Source organism: Ixodes scapularis, unplaced genomic scaffold, assembly GCF_016920785.2.
Source record: "Ixodes scapularis isolate PalLabHiFi unplaced genomic scaffold, ASM1692078v2 PGA_scaffold10__122_contigs__length_95168666, whole genome shotgun sequence".
Classification (NCBI taxonomy): Eukaryota; Metazoa; Arthropoda; class Arachnida; order Ixodida; family Ixodidae; genus Ixodes; species Ixodes scapularis.
The window spans coordinates 77,258,676-77,276,713 of record NW_024609836.1 but is presented as its reverse complement, the minus strand read 5'-3'; the positions used below and the strand labels follow the sequence as shown (position 1 = coordinate 77,276,713).

At 44.6% G+C, this 18,038-nt stretch overlaps 1 protein-coding gene across 1 annotated transcript in view; it reads left to right on the top strand.

Moving 5' to 3' along the window:
• The first annotated feature begins 1,157 nt into the window (after positions 1-1,157).
• The window catches only part of LOC115328574 (methionine synthase), a 48,052-nt gene continuing 31,171 nt past the window's right edge, over positions 1,158-18,038 (top strand). The window contains exons 1-11 of the mRNA XM_042288695.1: positions 1,158-1,368; positions 4,278-4,507; positions 7,846-7,935; positions 8,106-8,175; positions 10,073-10,165; positions 11,228-11,334; positions 12,416-12,475; positions 15,372-15,466; positions 16,142-16,242; positions 16,381-16,442; positions 17,574-17,721. Of these exons, the coding sequence (XP_042144629.1) occupies positions 1,338-1,368; positions 4,278-4,507; positions 7,846-7,935; positions 8,106-8,175; positions 10,073-10,165; positions 11,228-11,334; positions 12,416-12,475; positions 15,372-15,466; positions 16,142-16,242; positions 16,381-16,442; positions 17,574-17,721 (1,087 nt within the window). The 5' untranslated portion in view covers positions 1,158-1,337. The remainder of the gene's footprint in view (positions 1,369-4,277; positions 4,508-7,845; positions 7,936-8,105; positions 8,176-10,072; positions 10,166-11,227; positions 11,335-12,415; positions 12,476-15,371; positions 15,467-16,141; positions 16,243-16,380; positions 16,443-17,573; positions 17,722-18,038) is intronic.

Sequence of the window (18,038 nt, the reverse complement as noted above, 5' to 3'; positions counted from 1 at the left end):
TCAGACTATCTAGCAACACCGGCAGCAAAATGGCAGCGCCAGAGGCCGTACCAGCAAACGTCTGACGAACTCAACTCTATGACGTTACGCCAATACGGTGCCGCTGCTGTTAGCAATGCGCATGCGCAGATGCTCTATCTCACGCGTGTCTCGTTTCTGCGCAGGCGCAGTGCCCACACCTGATCTGGCACGAAACGCCTTTCCACTTCCGGTAAGCCACGTCCCGCCATGTTGATGGACAGCGTCCGCCGCCCTCCCCGTTAGTTTGCATGCGGACGTTTAGCTCTTGGTGTCGTTGAAGCGTACGAGCGTGACAAGTAACGTATCTTTCGGCGACAGAATTCGGTAAGTCTACGACCGGGGACGTACATGAGGCGCATAAACCCATGCTTCTTCAGCTTCTCCCTTTGGGGTCTCTCCGCGGCGACATCTACCGGGGTCATATTTGGCCGTCGACGGGCCCACATTTCCATCACCGGCTCGTCCGAATAAACACGGGTATGTATAAAAATCGGGTTACTGATGCTCTTTTGCGTACCCGAACATACTCTGGCTGGCGCAGTCCATCAAGCCATGCGAAAGAACTCGAACGATTTTAAAAACACTGCTTCCACGCGGCGGAAAGACGTCGAGCGAAAGTTCATCAATGACCGGCGACATTTCGAACCGGAAATACGTCACTTGAAACCGCCCTAATGAATATCCAGCCTCCGATTTTCGGGCCTGCTCTTGTTATCAAACACTCGTGGGTGTGTTTGATCGCGTTGCATTCTACTTCGACAGTAAATAAATAATAAAAAAAAAAATTGTACCAACTTTTTGGGCGGTAATTTTTTGTACCCTTATTTTGAATTAAAAATTTTATGATGCTATTTTGTACTTTACGCAATACTGCATCTTCGAGCAAATATTCTTTATTTCAAGGTGAATGTAGTATTTGTGTATTTCATACGCCTTTCATTGAGTGAATTTGGAGGGAACGACATAGCATTTCGGAATCAGGAAGCCATTCGTATTTAAATAATGCCTTTTAATTAAATAGCATTAAAAAAAGATTGGTTCGGAACTGCAGTCGGAGCACTTGCTTTAGCGTGCCACCAGAAACGAAACAGCTGCGTGACGTCTTTAACATCAATCTCCGGAGGCTATCTACCGCCGATAAACGGGGCCTTATCAAATCGTTGTCTGCCGTGACGAGAAAGCGAGAGAGAAGAGATAGCGAGCTTCCGACCTATTTTCCTTCAGTTGTGTTCATCAGTCTTTCTTGGCGGAAGGAGTTCTCCTCCGGGGTGTGTCTAGCAGTGGACGTTCAGGAATCTCGGCCCAAGGTTACGAGCATGAAAAGCGATGTGTCGACCGCACGCACAAGTAAGGTTATCTTTAGATCGCCTAACGGACATTTTAAGAAACAAAGGGCGTGGCAATTCAAGCTTTGCTGCTTTATGATTTCTGCTTCGTGTTTCTGTCTTCTAATGTCCGAATCTCATTGGCTACATAACGGGTAAAGAATAGACACTAAAGTCGGTGATAGGTCAAGAAGGAAGTGGAAGCTCCTCCCACCTCTTTCCACCTTAGCAAAGCGAACGCTGGAAAGGAGGCAACCTCCTCTCCAGCGTTCGGTCTGCTAAAGTGGAAAGAGGTGGGAGGAGCTTGCGCTTTACTCTTAACCTGTGTAATGTTCCGCCCTCATAAAGACCAATGCTCAAATCTGGTAATGCAGTCTTATTGGCAAAACGACGTCCACCCCTATTGACACTTGGTGTGCTATAGACCTTTGGAGCGTGATAATGATTGACCCTAAGATATGGTTGGTGCTTCCAGTGCCTTACGGTGCGATATGCACCCAGGGACTTCTGACCGTGCAGATAGGTCATCTTCTTATAGTCATTTAATAGGATTCAATAACGTCACTGCCTGATGGCGTATGTACTGAAATATACGTATATACTCTAAAGTGCAGGATGATGAGATTTCAGAGGTTCCTGAGGCACGTAGTAAATTGCTCAATCATCACTCGGAAGTCGTTTTCTGGACCTAACTTCAACCGTGTGCTTCTAAAATGTTGTCTGCGTACCTCGACTCGCAAGTCCCTGAACGCGTTGCCTTATTGCATGTCGGTGGCTTATATATAAAATAACGTCATGTACTCAAACTTCCGCATTTTATCAGCACCGCTAGCGTGACGTTCTCACAGAGGTTCAGCCTTCAGCGATGCATAGTTTTGTGCGTACCGAAAAACCGTGTTTCATTCACTCGCTCGATCCCAATTAGATTAATTGTTCAAATGATATCTACTAATTTGTGAAATCTTAAGCTCTGCACTATCTCTTTAGGTAAAATTTCCGAGTGTTGGGGAAAGTATATTTATAAAGTACTTAAAGTAAATGAGAGGTTATGTACTTGAAGTAGAGTAGTGAGTATACACCGGGCACAATGTACTTCAAGTACTATAAATACAATGTATTTGCAAAGTAAAGTGCAAGTACTTTGAACACAATTTTTCATGGTGTCCTTTCATTCACCTATACAGTGTTTTTCTTTAAATTGGTATGCATTGCCCCTGGGGTAATCGGAAGCACATCGGTTATTTTTGGAAATGGCGGCGAATATTGGATAAAGTCAAGTGGCCACTCAGTAGTAGCTTTACTTTCGCTTACAAACTATTTAACACAGACAACTTATAGCACACTTATTTGTATCAGTCTTATAGACCAACACGCGGCTCCGACGTCATGCCTCTGCGGTGGCGCTGTTGTCGCTACGGCGCATGCGCAGAAGCTTCACCTCACGCGAATCTGGTTTCTGCGCACGCGCAGTGCCCACACCTGGTGTGGGAAAATGCGGGCTTGTTTGTAAACAGTGTGTCGGTCTATAGTCAACATTACTCCCCTGAGAGAAATAACCGGATGACGTCTCGAAAGACAATAGGACGTGATTACATGACGCCATGTCTTTTTGTTAGGCGTTGGTGAACTCATACTCGCCTTCAGATGTTGTGTACTGGGGAAGCCAAGGATGTGAGCGTGTGGTCTTTGAAAGAGAAGCTGAAGCGAACTTGATTTCTTTTAATCTGACCTCAAGCATCACGAATATCACAAAAAGTAGTCCATTTTATGCATTTCTTACGTATATTTATTATATTTAATTTTATGTGTATATTTTACTTATGTATATAAGTAAAATATGTATATACTTTGGACGCACAAGGAGCGGCCTTCGAATAGTCCTCTCCGATTTCTCCGATCAACAACAAGCAAGAAAATTCGGTTTCTTGCCTACACAGCTGTAGCATGCCGTTAGACGCGTCACTGATCGATCTCCCCTCCAATAGCTATTGTTTTCTGAGAACGACGAAAGAGAAAACTTCTGTGGAAGCTTGCTTCTGGGGTAGCCAACAGCTTGGAGACTGCCTACTGAGTTATAAATCCGCACCCCAGCATAAATAACATTGGGCAGTGGATGCCGAAAACAGAGTAATCTCGGCTCCCCAAAAGGAACTATATTTTTGTGCACTTTGTCTGCTACTGTTTCTATAGGGAGCCGCCTTGCAACCTGCTACTATGGCACAAAGCTTTCACGAAATTTAGGTAATGTACCTTGGAGTCGATGGTTGTACTTTGCGCGGAAAATACCAGAAAAAAATACTTTTCAAATAAAGTACAAGCATGTACTAAGAAAATATACTACTTCAAGTAGAGTACATGTCTTCTAAACCTACTTACCGTATATTTCCCGACACTGTATTTTTGCATTCATTGTTATTATTGATGCCGGAGTTTGGCTACACGACGAGCGCTCTATAACCAGTTGAAGGCGCCCGGATGCAGATGAAAAACGTCATATTCGGTAGCCCAACCAATCAGACTTCGACATAAGCCGATAAGCACGTCCAACAGCCAATCACGAATCAAGAAACGTTCCAAACGTAATAAACCACGCAATAATTATAGCTTTTTTTCTTTTTTTTCGGGGGGGAGGGGGGGGGGGGGGGGGCACCTGTTAGTCCCAATAAGAATTCTTAGTTTTAGATGTCCATCCTTCTTTGACAGCTGTTTTAAATCGTAAAAACCATAAATTACGTCCAGCTCTTTCATTAAACTTGCATAAATATCAATGTTTTCATTAGGTAGTTTACACTTTTGTTATCGGAAATTAGTTGCACAAATTTAACTTTAATTGCTCTTTTTTTTTTTTTTTTTTGCTAAGTATAAACCTTGCTTTTATGGCAAAATTCAAATTAATGGCGCATAAATGAAACACTCACGATGCCTTCGTAGGATCCCAGGAAAGTCGTGCAGCCCGCGCCGAAAGGACGAGTCTTCTGCTGCGCACCCTCGAACGACGGATCATGGTCATAGATGGCGCTATGGGTACCATGATTCAGCGACTTGGCTTGGATGAGGCCGCGTTTCGTGGCGCCGAGTTCCGGGACCACCCGCACCCTCTGCAGGGAAACAACGACATCCTCAGCATCACCAGACCCGACGTCATCTTGGGCATACACGAGGTCCGCACGTGATCCGAACGTTCGTCAATGTACCGCGTGCAAATATTCTTTCTGCGTTACACTCCAGAAATGGACCTTTTCCGAGAAGCGTTCTGCGCACGCGCGAGCGCCCGATGCCAAGCGGTGGAAATCGGCACGAAAAATCGAGGAAATTCGGAATGAGGCTGTAGATCGACGAGTAGAACACGTAATTGCAGCCTATATATAATTGTGTTACACAAAAAAAGAAAGTGGACGGAAAGAAAAACAGGACGTTTGGGTGGACGCTACGGATTTCCCTCTTTACAGTCGCGTTGGGCACGCGACGCTTCTCAGAGAGCAAAGCAACTGGTAGCGTAGCTCCCATTATCGATTGGTAGCGCAGGTAGGTCACTTCCTCGATTTTTAGTTCGTGCAGCCACCGCCTGGTGCCGTCGGTATTTGGAAAAGGTCCATTGACTCTTGCGTACCGCCATCTTTGTCTGCTTGGCCGTGGAACGCGTTGCCATGGCGCCATGCATGCATCCACACTGCAGTGAGTCTCGGTTGATAGTGGAGCTTGTTGGTACATACTTGTATATATATATTTGACAGCTTGAACCAGGGGAAGATATGGAGAAATTGAGACAGGAGAGAATAGACAGCTGTTCTATTCTCTCCTGTCTCAATTTCTCTATATCTTCCCCTGGTTCAAGCTGTCAAATATATATATACAATGCAGTGAGTCAGCATTTTTAAAGCATGAAGTGTTCTTTTAAAGGAATTCAATCCCAAAAGTTTGTCCGTCCGTCCATCCCGTCCGTGCATTTCCCACTAAACTTGTGTCCATGACCTATATGTCATTCGCTTTCCCCGTTAAATTTAGCGGGAAACTTGATATCACGTGATCTGCCGTCTTGAGACTTCTACACCAATATAGTTTCTCTCGCTAAATATAGCAAAAAAAAAAAATTTACGGCGCGTGACTTGATGTCACGTGCCGTACGTCTTTTTCCGCTAAATTTGGCGAGGAAATTGATATTACGTGACCTAAACACCTTCAATTTCCTCGCTAAATTTAGCCGGGGAAATGAACGTGACGCGACCGTACGCCACGTGACTCGTCAATAAAATGTCCCTACTAAATTTAGCAGGAAAGTTTACATCACGTGACCTATGCCTATATTTAGTTTCCCCGTTAAATTTGGCGGAGAAGTTGACTCGACGTGACCTATAACCCGGTTTCCCCGCCTAAGGTAACAAAGAAATGGATTACAGAAATGATACAGGTTTTTCTGCACTCCTCAAAACGACAGTTTGATATCTTCTAAATAATTCTTAGCGATCGCATTTTTAAAGAAAAGCTGGAGTGGTTTTGAATTTGATTAAAAACGCTGGATTTGTTTTAATCCGACTCCAAGCATCACGAATATCACAAAAAGTAGGCTATTTTATGCCCGCATCGCCTAGCTAGATAGACACCTCTGAGGTTGCTTTGAAACCACGCCCCTCCGCGGCAGCGGGAGAGAGCAGTAAAAGGAGAAGGGAAACCATGACGTCACGAAAGGCTTCTCGCACGTGCTCCTCGACTCGCAGGGCCAGCGTCGTGCGTCGTCGATACTGAGCTAGTTGGTGATTCATACTTCTGAAAAATGTCAGCTGAACGTAGGAAGATACACGAAGAGAGAAAAGAGGACAAACACACTGTTATACTGTCGAGTCCGTTTATAACGATGTCAACGGGAATCGAAAATCACTTCGCTATATCCGCTATTTCGTTATAACAAACTTTGGTTATAACGAAGTGCAAAAGGGAATGGGAAATCGTCATTGCTTCGCTGTAGCCGCTATTTCGTTATAACCAACTTCGTTATAACCGGTCTCGACAGTACCAGCAGCCATTTACTGAAAATCTTCTTCCACACCCGTTAGTTTCATATCTCGGAAGTTGGAACGAATGGGTGTGGAAGAAGAAGAGGTTTCTCTTCAGTAAATGGTTGTTAGTCCAGCAGTTCCGAGCGCCTTTCAACAGAAGATGCAGGCATCTCGGCGATTTCGAGGAGCTTACGCGAAGCGAAGACGAAACGAGGTAAGAATGTCCAGTTGATAGGTGAGCGACAGAGGTCATTACAATCACACCTGCTCATTTTATGGCATCACTGCTCGACCAATCAATGACGTTCGGCGGTGGCAAACAACTGCGTTTTTTTTTTCACATTTAGTGTTGTTTTTAGTACAAATGATGGTGAAATTTAGGTTCTCCAGACCAAACTACGCCAAAAAGAAGCATTAACTCTTCTTTTTTTTTTTTACCGTTTCAGTTTTTTTTTAGTTTTTTTTTTAGATAGTGCATTTTATGCATTGGAGATTTTGAGATGAAGGTCGCTGCCAATTTTTGCCTAAGTACTAAGCCCTGCAAAGGTATATATATTACACCCAGTATACAACTTTCCAATCACCCAGGCGAAAAGTGCTGAGTCATTGGGCTCTGGACGCGTGCACAGCATCTGATATTCCGCAGAAGAGCACTACTGCTGCGCATGCCCAGGATCCGTTCCACATGGAGGTAGTGACAGCTTAAGAGTAAAGTGGAAGCTCCTCCCACCTGTTTCCACTTCAGCAGAGCGGACGCTGGAGAAGAGGCGACTTCCTCTCCGGTGTTCACTCTGATAAAATGGGAAGAGGTGGGCGGAGCTTCTACTTTGCCCTTAGCCTGTCCCCGACTATAGTTCCGCAGCTCAGTAGACAGCAATGGCAGCGTGCAGAATTTGGTTATTGGAATGATCTATTGGCAACTCGAACCCCGTGCATTTGACAGCCTTTCCTCTGTTTCACTTTTCGGCCACCAGTTCGTGCCACTTTTCGCTGCACACTTGGATGGGCGGTAGTTCGCGGCTCCTCTTCTTCACGTCTTCTCCACTGGGTGGCGTCGCCTCCTCCGGAGTTGCGAATACGGCCTACCGAGCTATTGCAACGATTTCAAAGAAGAGTTCGTACACCTAACAATGTCCGCGGTGTATCAACTTTCCATACGAGTGCTCATTGGAGCACTCAATACGGTCAACAGAGAGAACTAGGCGAATGACGACGGGTCTATAAGACGTTCCACCTAAAATTCCAATCTGCGCATTGACAGTGGGCCTTAGGTACCAAGTGCTCACGTCAGGCTCAGTGTCAGAGAGTGGATATCGTTGATTACAGTGGTTGCTTCAAGAGGCACTCTACGGCAGATGCACAGGCATTCTTTGAATTGTACGAACGCCTTATGTGGTGTAAATATTTTGATTAGTCCCTCTTATATAATCATGCTGTGACTAGAAAATCAGTGGTCATATAGAATAGATGCATTACTGCGTAGTATTGTCATTTTTCTCCATCAGGCATACCTGGAAGCGGGTGCGGATTTTGTTGAGACAAACACCTTCAGCTCGACGTCCGTCGGTCAGTCCGATTATGGAACAAGTAATCTCGTAAGTATCAAGCCGCGACAAAACATAAGCTCACGAAAAATGTCCCTGGAACGTCAGAACGTCCCAAGAATGTCTCTTAGACGTCCCGTATCGTGTGTTCTGTATCTGAAATCGTTTTTGTATTCTATCGTGCGAGGTGTGGCCCTTGCTGATATCTTCTCTGGTTTCAGGCTTACAGACTGAACCTGGCATCTGCGAGACTAGCCTGTCAAGCTTGTCGAACAGTAGAGAATGCTACAGGTAATTCTTTCTCCTTTTCTTCTTGTTTGTGTGAGAGGAAGGGAAACGATTGACCACGCAACAAATTACGCCAATCCGAGGAAGCATAAAGAAAAAAGAAATATATTTATTTTTCTTTGTACTGCATACGCTATGGTACATTGGCACTACACTTTTATAGAATAGATAAAAAAAGGTGTATATATTCCTCCATAAAGCGAGGAACGCTCTTGTCCCCCTCCTTTAGAAACGGAGCAGCATTCGTCCCTGCAAACCTGGGCGCTTATAAGGTCGTCCCTCGTCTGCATCGCATAATTGCGGTGCGAGTGAATCGAGCTAACTATAAGGCCTAACGCGAACGCCAAGAAGCAACACATAGTTTTAGGGAACCTTTTTTGCACATCCAGATGGGTCCTCCGGTAGGAACTACGCATTTATGATTCCGCAGAAAACTCGCACATGCGGAGTTCGTATTGGAAAGCCCATCGTATCGTATCGGACGTGCGAGAATGGTTCCCTAAAACTCTGTTGTCGGTCTCTACGCAAGAACACTGCCGCGATTCAACCCAAAGGAGTTCGCACGGTTTTCGAATGGGCAAATACCTCCCACCACTGTCAGCCCGCGCAGTATATACACTCTCGAGAAAAAAGGGTGTCAAAATGTATTCTTACACCCTTTTTCCCATAAAATACACCCCAGAATTTCAATTCGATGTACAGTGCCCTACAGTCGAACAGAGGGCCCGAAATTTTACGAAGGGCTTGATAGCTGTGTGGTACTACATTTTAAATAGCTAAAGTATGTATCAAAGACTACATAGAGAAAACACCGAGTTTTTACAGTAGGGCCAAGAAAACCCGGATTATTGTTTTCGTGTTAAGTAAAACATACATTAGCTATTTTAATAAGTTGTACCAAACGGCTATCAAGCCCCTCCTAAAATTTCGGGCCGTGTGTTCGACTGTGGGGCGCTGTATGTCGAATTGAAGTTTGGGGGTGTATTATATGGGACAAAGGGTGTAAGAATACACCTTTTGACACCGTTTTTTCTTGAGAGTGTATCTGCTTAGCTACACTCGCTGTATAGAAAAGCGGTCAACCGCTTTGCACCCGTTCAAACAAGTTGTGCTAATTTCGGGGCACGATGAACGCATAACACGAGTGTGAGCCGTATATTTATTTATTGCCGAAGTCGGCTTCTTTCGCAGGTGGCGAAATTTATACGTTTCGAAGTGCAGTTACGCACCTTCCCGTTTGTCGAAACTTCAATGTCGTACACGGAGTCCATCGAAACTCGCGCACTTGGCGTCTTCCTTTGCAATTCCTCGCGACGCAATTCCTCTGTCAGCTTTATCGTGCAGTGGAAATGCGCCATTATTCTGTTTTTTTTTTTTCTGCACGTGGTTGCTTTAGTTGGTGATAACTAGCAAGCACACTAAGACGACAAGTGCAGTGACGAGGCACTTTTGATGCTTACTAATTGGCTACATCGGATTGCGGCGTTGGCTGCGGTCGAGCTTAACGTGAAACAAAGTAAAATTACACGAGTACACCTAAGACTGCTTACGTGTAGGAAGGCGAAAGCCAGACAAGGACGACGTCAAGGAAAACCTTAAAGATGACGCCTAGGACGACCTCTAAGATGATTTCAAGATACGTCGTCTAGGACGACTTCTAGGACGACCTCAAGAACGACGTCGAGAACGACGTCTAGGAATTCACTTTGATCCCTCTTAATTCGCTTTGTCATCCTTCTTAATTTCATTGCCTCTAGTTCGCCTGAGTGGTCACCTAAACGTTTTGGTACTTTTCGTGTCGCCGACATGTTTCCGCTCAAGGACTTCGAAGGTCGACTGAACGATGAGACATATAACGCTTTCGCCTAATAAGCATTGGGGTGAAAAAATATGTTTGCAGGCATCCCGAGGTTCGTTTGCGGAGCTCTGGGCCCGACGAACAAGACGCTGTCCATCTCGCCTTCCGTGGAGAAGCCCGAGCAACGAGGCATAGGTTAGTTTGCCCGAGAAGTCTTTCGTAGCATCAGCTACACTGGCCGAGGTTGAGCAGTTTCGAGTGGCTTGCATAATGAGCCGTGCTCCGTGCTGTGCATGCGCGAGGAGTAGTGACGTCACGGTCACATGGCGCACAGCTGGCGTGCCGAAGCCGCCGCTGCACCCGCCTCGCCGGTCTGCGCATTTCAGAAGAGTTACGTCATAGCCGCGGCAGATGCTCTGGCGCCGCCGCGTGCCCAGCTGTGCGCCTCCATTGCACATTAGCCAAGTATGACGCTGCACCGGAGCCGCTTGATAGCGCCTCTCATTTTGTGCGCATAAGCTCACGCTATGTATATCCTGGCATAGCCGAGCTAAGCCACCGCAATTTTTTATTTTTTTTAAGAAGCTTTGGTATGATACTTTGTTCAAACTGTTCTTTGTGCTATGCACGAGATGATTGTGCACACAGTAACGCGTAAATGGATGATTCACGTATTTGCTTTCGACTGCGATCGACTGCGTCAATTACAATGACTTCTATTTACTTATGACGATTACGCAGTCAAAAAAGTTTGTCTTAAATATACAATAAACCCTTTTTGAAAACGCCGCCAGGTTGTGCTCCACTCTTTGACGTCCCAGAGAATTTTCTGTTTATAAAAATATTGAACAACGTCCACCTTCACAGCGCTGTTTGAAATGTAGATGTAACGTTTAACCACCAATTCTCCAGGCCAACGCCAAAAGAACGAAGGAAAGCGAGGTCCGTTAAATTATTCCGAGTACTCTTGTAAACCAACGAGACCCTCGTTCAATCTTCAGCTTTGTTGTTCGTGTAGCATTTGTGCTCTCTAGCACTGGTGAGTGGTGACATGCGCAAGCTCAATAGGTCCGTCTTTGCACGATGCACGACCGGAAGTTGTTTGGGACGCAAGTGGCAGTTCATGTTTGTAAACAACAAACACGTAATCTTTTTTTTTTTTTTAGACACCGTATTTTAAGTAAGCTATGAAAAACATTTGTTACGCTATTATTCTAATTCTTCTGTCCTCCTTTTCTACCTTGTTTCCCCCCTCAGCCTTCGACGATCTTGTGGCTGCGTACGCGGAGCAAACGCGAGGGCTCCTTGATGGTGGAGTAGACGTTCTCCTGATCGAGACCGTTTTTGACACTGCAAACTGTAAGGTAGGGTCTCATTCACACAAAAGTATGATGCTGGTTTGTGTGTGTGTGTGTGTGCGAGACATCAGACAAAAAAAACATTTTCGGGACACTGTCCTCCCTGTTTTGCAAGAAAGGGCAGTGTCTGGAGGGGTGTTCCTTTCTTGTATGACGGTCGTGTGACATGGATCATGCAGTAAATGTATTTACACATGTCTGAAACGTACATATGTATGAAGCATATATGTTTCAAGCACGCCTAAAATTAATCCGCCGATGCTTTTCTGGTCATAGCTGCAGCAAACATCCACCCCGTCAATTGCACGATGTATTCCATTCTTCCCACCGTAGTGCTGCTTAGTTTCCATTAATACAGGGACTGTGGGCTCGTCAAGCTGCTAAGCGCAGCTTTTTTTCCACAGCCCCTCCATCTATATTTTTACAAGGTGGAAATAAACACATTTGATTTCATTTGTCCTCTGAGCGGTGTGGCCGCATCCTAAAGCTTTCACTCCCGTAAAGCATTTTGGAAGTTGGGAAAGCCAATCGCTGCAAGAGTGAGAGCTTGGCCAATGATGAGGTTTAAAATATATTCACACCGAAAAAAAAGTCTGCTTTGTGAGACTGGGCGTACCATTTCATCATGCTCAGTACCACATTGCAGACTTTTTGTTGGTGCTTTGAATTTTTCTAGGTTTAATTATATTATTTATAGCGTTCACCTGTTTCGGCTATGCGGAGAGCAAGTCGTCTGTTTCTCGCACAGCAAATGACGTCAAGCTCTCATTGGCTTTGATTGAAAAATTGAAAAGATGCCTCGAGATCTACCACTATTCTCTTTTTTTTTTTTTTTGACCAGCCAAAGAGCTTGGCGTTCTGACATCTACGCAACCCCTGCGCAAGAAGCAGACAAACTTTCGCTCCTCATTGGACTTTAGGAAATTTTAGTTGATAGTCCCTAATAATTTCATTAGTAATCATAACCTGCCTTAACATACCACTATTTTAAGAATTTGTTTTCATTGTTAAACTTTCTGCATTCAATGTTATTTTTTTTTTTTGTGAACTGAAACGTTCCTGTCTTTTATTTTTTTTTTTATTTCAGGCTGCTTTGTTTGCAATTCAGGAGGTGTTTAAAGAAGGCTACGACGAGGTTCCAATTTTCGTAAGTAAACGCGCAACTTCCGGTCATTTTCGAAGACAAGTAGGTTTCACGTCTACAAAATCAATCGAAGAAACCTTGTTTCGCGACGCTTTTTTTTAGGATACAGTACCATATAATCAACGACAGTTTAAGAAACGCAGGTGGAATCATACTTATCGTTACTCCGCAGCCTGTTATAGACTGTGGCATAAGCCGATAAAAACGCAGAAAAGTGAATCACGAACCAAGCTGCATTCAGGATTATAATAAAACCACGGCATGCGTTTCTGAACCCGTGGTCAAACTGCTAACACATCATGCAGATACAACTACCTAACACGACGCCAACGGGACACCAATCTCAACAAGGAAGCGATACGGCTTCTCACCGGCCTTCCCAAGCACACTTGGCTCCCGGGCCTTTTACGCTCATGGATATCTCAACAAGCTCGAGGATGTAGCTGAACAACTCAAGTCTGCCCAGCTCACTCTGGTGTTGGGTATACCAAGGCAGGCCAGGCCATTTTTCAAGAGATCGGGCGCCTACCATCGTTCGACCAGCCTGTCATGCCAAGACGCACGAACGACACTTTGCCGTCCTGGACCCAGAACGGCACGTCGTTTAATACACGGACACTGCTGGCGGCCCCTTTCCTACACAGGGAACACCCCCAACGTCGGCTGCGTGGGTTAACATAACTTACTTCGACGTGTGGTCCTAGGGGTTCCCCGTAGGAGTGGGCATTAAGGGCGCCGAATTAGAGGTCATTTTACAAGCCGCCAAAGTGCTAAACGCAACCGCTGAGAAACATCAATCACAAACATCACCATCTACACGGACTCGCGAGAGGCCTACTCGGAGTGCCGCCACGCGTCTAAGTTGGCCAGCGACCATATGCACAAAATTGCAGGATGGCTCTTAAGCTTCGCCTTTAAGGGTGGAACGCGACAGCTAAACATATAAACGCCACTAACACCCTCATGCTCGACCCCATATTTCAAGGTGACCCGCAACAGGGCCATTGTACAGCATGCAACAACCTTGCGATGACACAGCACAGTAGAGAGTTTTAGTAGATTGTTCCCATGACTCCGATAACGATACTCGATACTCCGCCACCGCCTCCCTTGCGCATGCATAGTATCGTTATCGGGGCTATCGGAGGTATCGGAACGATCTACTAAAACTCTCTATTATCTGGGACTGCCCCGAGCACGCTGCGGATCGCCCATGACAAAATGCTGTATGAGAGAGAGGGAGGGAGAGGAGGTCCCAGCAAAATTGAAGATTTCGGGGGGGGGGGGGGGGGGGGGGGGGGGCGGGGGAGGCCTAGGCCTCATGCTCCCCCCCCCCCCCCCCCCCCCGCCTCTCTCTGGCTACGTGCCTGCGCCGAAGCATCATCGAAAGCGGGAAGTTTACGCTGGAGGCGGGACAACCAAAAGGCCTCCCTGTCGTTCTCATCCTGACAGTGGCTCTATAGACCCTTTTCGAAATACTGCCCTCTGTTGGCAGCTGTGGAATCCGTGCACAATGGCGGACCAAAAACCGCAACGTCATGGCACACTTTATGCGTTGAGTTGGAATAGAAGAAAAACCACAGCCACAAAAAAAAGGTGATGAACGCAGTGACGTTCCACTTTCGACGCAATTTGAGTGGCTCGTCGGCTCCTGGCGTTGGCGGCGCTCCGATGATCGCTATCTCATGTAATGACTTGCGCGTTTCACGATGTCAATTGTTCCGCCATTGTCCAGGCGTTCCGACCTTCGAATTTCCAAAAGGGGTCTATAGTTTAAAGTATAATTTTTGAGCTTACTGTATGGGCTTCAATTTGGTCTTTCAGAACTATAGTTGAGGGACGTTATAGACCCCTCCAATAATTACGACCTCTTACTGTCGATCAAAAAGTATTGCCAAGTGACGTGCGCAGACAAACGTCAACAAGCTGGCAAGCATATAACTGACATGATACTCACTTACAAGAGACTTGTTTACAATTGGTAGACTCGCAATTTTTAGGACGTCTTTCGCGCACGTCACTTTACAGTGCTCTCAAATCGACTGTAAGAGCTAGGGCATAATTTTTGAAGGTGTTTATAGTGATATGCGTTCCATATTGCCTATAATTGCTTAATTTATTTCACGTGCAATGAAGCAGTAATAAAGTAAAATGATTGAAGCCGGTTTTCGTCTCGCCTGACCAAATTTATGTACATTGAGCATGTACGATAAATTTGTACTTGTGTAAAGTCAACACAATCTGCTAAATTTGGCGGGAAAACATCGCCCGCCACATTTTGCGGAGATAGTAATCACGTGCCGGTCTTCTTTTACGTTGGTCTTTTTTTTTTTCCTTCATAGCATGTTTTATAACGTAGTCTTACGTATAGCGTATAAGGTCGGTGATAATGTAATAGTGTAAGTGTTATCCAGCGATTTTCGCATAAATAATTGTTGTCACAATGTTACATTTCAAATTGACTTCCTCAATCTCACTCTAAAAAAACATCTAATCATAAAAGAACTCCTAGGGGTGGTTAGGCTTGTCCATATTTTGCACCCTCAAAAGTTATTTTAAACACACCCTAAAAGTATTCTTCGGGAAAAACCTCTAAGGGGTTCCTTTAAGGTCCTCTTTTGATGCAAAATGTTCTTTATCACCCAGTTGCATTTAAGTTCTTGGGGCGTCAAGCAACCTTTCAAGGACCGGTTTTTTTTTTTTTTTAGAGTGCGTACTTACTCAAGATCTTCTAGCAGATTCGAGAATTAGTCTACTTGATGTGCGTTGAACATGGCGGAAATTAGACAGCACCTAAGGAATGGGTACTAATAACGAAAGCCGCAAGACAAGGCGGGAGCATTGCTGTTTAACATATATAAATCTGTGTGGACTTTTTTTTTATTATTTATTTACCTAGGTGTCCGGGACGGTGGTGGACAAAAGTGGAAGGAATCTTTCGGGGCAGACGACTGAAGCATTTGTCGTGAGCATTTCGCATGCAAAGCCGATGTGGTAAGTGGGCCAATTAGATTTTTCTTTTATCTGACTCTATGTTTCAATGTATACGGCGAGCAAGTGTTCTAAAATGCGTCTTTGGCGTGACGGAACCCAAAGCGATCGAGGCCCGCCAATCAAAAGGCAACATAGGTAATGCGTAGAGTGCATGCTTGGCAGATTCTGTGATCCAGTTCATAATAAATTGTGTGTGCGCCCCTTGGGGAAGGGGGGACTGAATAATTTCTGTACGTATGTATAAAGAAGAAAACGTTTTTGTGAGACGCGCCTAACTTTTTTGATAAATCGTCTGTTTTCATAACTGTATAAGGTATAAACAAAATGCGCTTGTAACAGTAATTAAAATGCAACTTAGATAGTAAACATACGAAAACGCTAAAAGTGTAGATTCATACGAAGCAAACTTCCTTAGTATCACACGTTCAGACAGTTGTGTGATAATGTCTTTTGTGAATCTTGAATTATACTTAGGCTGAGAAAGTCTTTTTAATAAGATTAACGTAAAAAGAATTAAGTTTTTACATTTTAAGCTTCGGCAGCTTGTATTAATGTTGCATGCTCCAGAATGAAGGGCAGAGTTACCATGAGGATAATATTTTTATATGTATATTTTGTAGAGGATATAATACTGCGTGGGTTTTCAGTTTAACTGTAATCCTTTCTCAATCACAGCATAGGTCTCAACTGTTCGCTGGGTGCCAAAGAAATGTGGCCGTACTTGGACAGGGTATCCAAGAGCACGGACGCCTTTGTGATCTGCTACCCTAACGCAGGTAGGTTGCACCAAGACGGGCCAGCAACAGCTAGGGCTAAACGAATTTCATTTGCATTGTAAATTTTGCATCAGTGCGTGCGATAGGCGATTATCGTTAGATATGAGATCATGTTCTTGTTTTTTTTTTTTTTCATAGGCCTTCCAAACGCTTTTGGAGAGTATGACGAAAGTGCTTTGCAAATGTCTCAGCGTATCAAGGTAGGTATGTTTTTGATTCGACGAGTGGAAGAAATTCAAATTTATAGGGTAAATTTAGATTTAGAAGGTGAAGACTTGTGTAATCTAAAAACTGGAGGCAAAAAGTATATATCACTCACTTAACCAACTCAAAAAAGAACTCGAGATTAGAAAATAAAAAAAAGGTAGATTACTATTTTAATTGCATATGTATACTGAGGTACAACTCTACCAACAATATTAAACACAGAATGTAAACATGCTAGATTTATTTCATCATTTTAATTAAATGTCATTCTTTTCAGAGTTTAGATAGAAAAGTATTTCTATCTCGGGATTAATTGTATCTGACCACAGTAAAAATTATTCCCAAGGAATGGCTACAGTCCGTCTCGTATTACGACGAACCGCAGAGGACGTTATGAGCCAGCGAAGCCAATCCAATGTCATGTAAGTGTCACTGGCCCTCGGGAGTGACGCAGCGACATGTGGGGTGCATAGTCATGTGATATGTTTCCAGCACTAGATTGGCTAAGAAAGGCTCGTAGCGTTTGCTGCGGTCCATCGTAAGGTAACGGAGGGGGGTTTCCCAAGCGAACCTTCCGCTGTAAAACGAGCCGGAAAAATCGGCACTGCATATATAGAATTCTCACACTTTCACTGAATGTGCACTGAACAAGTCTGTCTTATCGTGTGAAATTTCAAGGTGTAGTTCTCTTTCTGTAAAAAACAAAAGAGTGCAAAAAACTTGCCTAAATCAAGGTTGGGCGCGTTCGCAGACGACTGAGTTAGCGACGCCATTTATTTGCACTGTCATCTCCCCATGGGCACGGCAAGCAGACGACAGAGTGTGTCGTCCGCTCGCTGCACCTATCGGTAGATGGCGCCACAAGTAAATAGCGTCGCCAAATCGGTCATCTGCGAAAGCGCCCTACCTTGACTTTGGCAAGGTTTTGCTCTAATTTTTTTTTACAGAAAGAGAACTACGCCTTGATATTTAAACAAGGTAAGACTGACCTGCTCAATGCATATATGGAGAAAGTTTGAGCGTTCTATGGGCAGCAGCCTATGTTCCCGGCTCGTTTTACAACGTAATGTCCGCTTGGGACATCCTATTGATTCCGTTGTTGGTCGTTCTTGCCAATGGCACAGGAATTCGCTGAGCACAAGTTGGTGAACATAGTCGGGGGATGCTGCGGTACCACGCCGGAGCACGTGCGTGCCATAGCAGAGGCTGTGAGGGGTTTACCTCCTCGCACTCCTCCCTCAAGACTTCACGATGGATGTCTTTGCCTCTCGGGTAAGTTGGCAAACTCTTCTGTCATTTGCTACAGGAAGTACAAATATAAACATTAACGGATAACAATCAGATAGTTACGAGATGATAGACAGGAAATCTTTCATTTCATTTTATTTCATTTATTTGTACCTCACAAGCGTCCAAGACATGAGGGGGGAAATTCAACAGTATACAAAGAAAACAGAACAGAGAAAATATGAACAAACATCATGCGAAAAATACAATATAATGAAAACATGTGGAAAGCATACATATCAATTTACGCCGTATAGAGCGCACACACTTTTAAATTTGTCGACATTTACTAAAGACATAAT